Raw genomic sequence first — 2,172 nt, 5'->3', positions numbered from 1 at the left:
CACTCACTGCGGAAATAACCTGGGCATCATCTTCTGGGCAACATGCAGGCGTACAAACCCCATCGTTTCCCACCACGGGAAGATTCAGACCCGCTCTCCAGACATGAGCAAAAAAGAAAAAGAAGTTGGTTGGGCGTTTTGGGTTTGTGAGAGTTTTTTTAGATGAACATCAGTGTTTTAATAATATCAACAAAAATGCAATCTCTGCAGGGAGAACTGCAGAGATGGATGGAGGGCAGCAGTGAGTAACTGCTTGGCTTAGGATGCACCTTATAGGATGCTGGCATTAAAGATTATTTAATGTTGCTACCCTCAAAAGCGTCTTGTATTCCTCATTAGCAGCTTGGGGTGGAAACCTGGCTTCTCTTCTTCCTGCAGGCAGTCCATCCTGTGATGACCCAGCGCGCCTGAGGCCCGGCAACCTTGGGTATGGAGCTGAAGGTCTGGGTGGACGGGATCCAGAGGGTCGTCTGCGGCGTCTCGGAGCAAACCACCTGCCAAGAAGTGGTCATCGCTTTGGCACGGGCCATCGGTGAGCCGTCTCTGTCTGCTGGGGAATGCCCCTTTGTGGGTGGAGGCATCTGCAGGGAATGGGAAGAGCTTTGTGTGGATGGGGGTCCTGCTCTGGGGTGGTGGGGATGTCAGCAGGTGCTGCCCGAGGGACAGCACCCTTGGCACACCACTGCTGGCCATGGCTTTCCCCATCTGACATGCGTACCTTCTCCTGGCATTTTACGTGCTGGTGCAGAAGCTGCGGGAGAAGGAGCGGCAGCTGCTGCCTCTGGAATGCCCCTTGGAGTCGCTGGCGAAGTGTGGGCAGTATGCCAACGATGTGCAGTTCATCCTGCGGCGGACAGGCCCCAGTGTGGCTGAGCGGCCCTCCTCGGAGGGTGTTCCCCCAGCCCCTGAGAGGACGTTCATCCGGGCCAGCTTGCCCATCAAGCCTAGGCCTGCTGGCACAGATGCATCCCGTTCCCGGGAGCCAAAAAAATCCATGACCTTCAACTTGGGCCCTATAGGCTCCAGCGACCCGTTTGCCATGAGCTGCTGGAGACACCAAGTGCGGGAAGGGATGGACTTGGAGGGTGGTGGGATTGTCCAGCCCTCCAAGGAGGAGCTGTTTAGGAGGGTGTTGCGGCAGCAGGAGCAGCTGCATTCCTTGGAGGCGCACGGGGACACCCTGGAGATGGACCTACGGCTCTGGGAGCGTGGCCGGCTCATCGGTCAGGAGGATGAGATCCTCTACCTGGAGCACCTGGTGCGGAGGAACGAGACAGAGCTGGGTGAGGAGGAGTTTTGGCAGAGCGAGCTCCGGCTGGAGAAGGAGTGTGAGCGGGAGCGACAGGAGCGGGTGAGGAGTCTGCGGGCCAGCCTGGAGGAGTACACCCAGAGGATCTATGAGCTGAGTGCCCGGACCGAAGCCCTGCAGGAGGAGATCCAGTGGGAGATGGCTGAGAGGGCCAAGAGGGGGAAGGAGACACCTGTGCCCAGCCCCACAGACCTGGAGGACATTGCTGCCAAGATGAAAAGGGACCTGGAGGCCAAGGTCAAGCAAGGCACTCAGCTGGAGAGCAACCTGGCCAGTGTGGAGAAGGCCCTGGAGGAAGCTGAAAGAAACCTGCAGGTAGGTAGGATCAGGTTGACTGGGCCCATGGGATGATGGGACCAGCTTTTTAGCAGCATGGGACCCCCGGGTGGATTGGGGTTGGTCCTGTCCCACCTGGCCAGTGAGCGTGAGGCTGGGTGCAAGGAGGTGGCTGTGACTGCTGTCAGGGGGACACCACTGCTCTTACCCAGCCGGTGCAAGGTCTTGCACCCATCGCTTTTTGTGCAAGCCGCCTGTGGGCTGGGGCTCCTGCTGGCTGGCGCATGGGGAGCAGAGCATCACCCCACTCTAGCACAGACAGTGGTGCTGGAGCAAATGGTCCGTGGCGTTGGCACAAGGGTCATTGTCATCTTGGATAAAGGAGCTGCGGAGGGGGATAGCATGAGTCCCCATGGTGCCTATGCACAAAGCCTTTTGCCCATGCGAGTTGTGCAGGGGCTCGGGTTCATTGCAGGGGGATGCACTCCGTGGCGATGGCAGCTGTGGGGCTAAGCTGTGATGCGTCCCAACTCACATCCCAGCCCTCCGCAGCATCGGGGGTCCAGGCACTGCGTGATGCCTGCCCT

At 59.0% G+C, this 2,172-nt stretch overlaps 1 protein-coding gene across 1 annotated transcript in view; it reads left to right on the top strand.

The window, feature by feature from the left end:
• Positions 1–429: 429 nt before the first annotated feature.
• RASSF7 (Ras association (RalGDS/AF-6) domain family (N-terminal) member 7) overlaps positions 430–2,172 on the top strand; it is a gene marked incomplete at its 3' end in the record, with an annotated part of 2,248 nt that continues 505 nt past the window's right edge. Inside the window, exons 1-2 of the mRNA XM_010154108.1 lie at positions 430–544; positions 732–1,624. Coding sequence (XP_010152410.1) covers positions 430–544; positions 732–1,624 — 1,008 coding nt within the window. The remainder of the gene's footprint in view (positions 545–731; positions 1,625–2,172) is intronic.

Source organism: Eurypyga helias, unplaced genomic scaffold (assembly GCF_000690775.1).
Source record: "Eurypyga helias isolate BGI_N326 unplaced genomic scaffold, ASM69077v1 scaffold27956, whole genome shotgun sequence".
Classification (NCBI taxonomy): domain Eukaryota; kingdom Metazoa; phylum Chordata; class Aves; order Eurypygiformes; family Eurypygidae; genus Eurypyga; species Eurypyga helias.
Note: the sequence above shows the minus strand (reverse complement) of the source record. Positions and strands in the feature narration are given on the sequence as shown.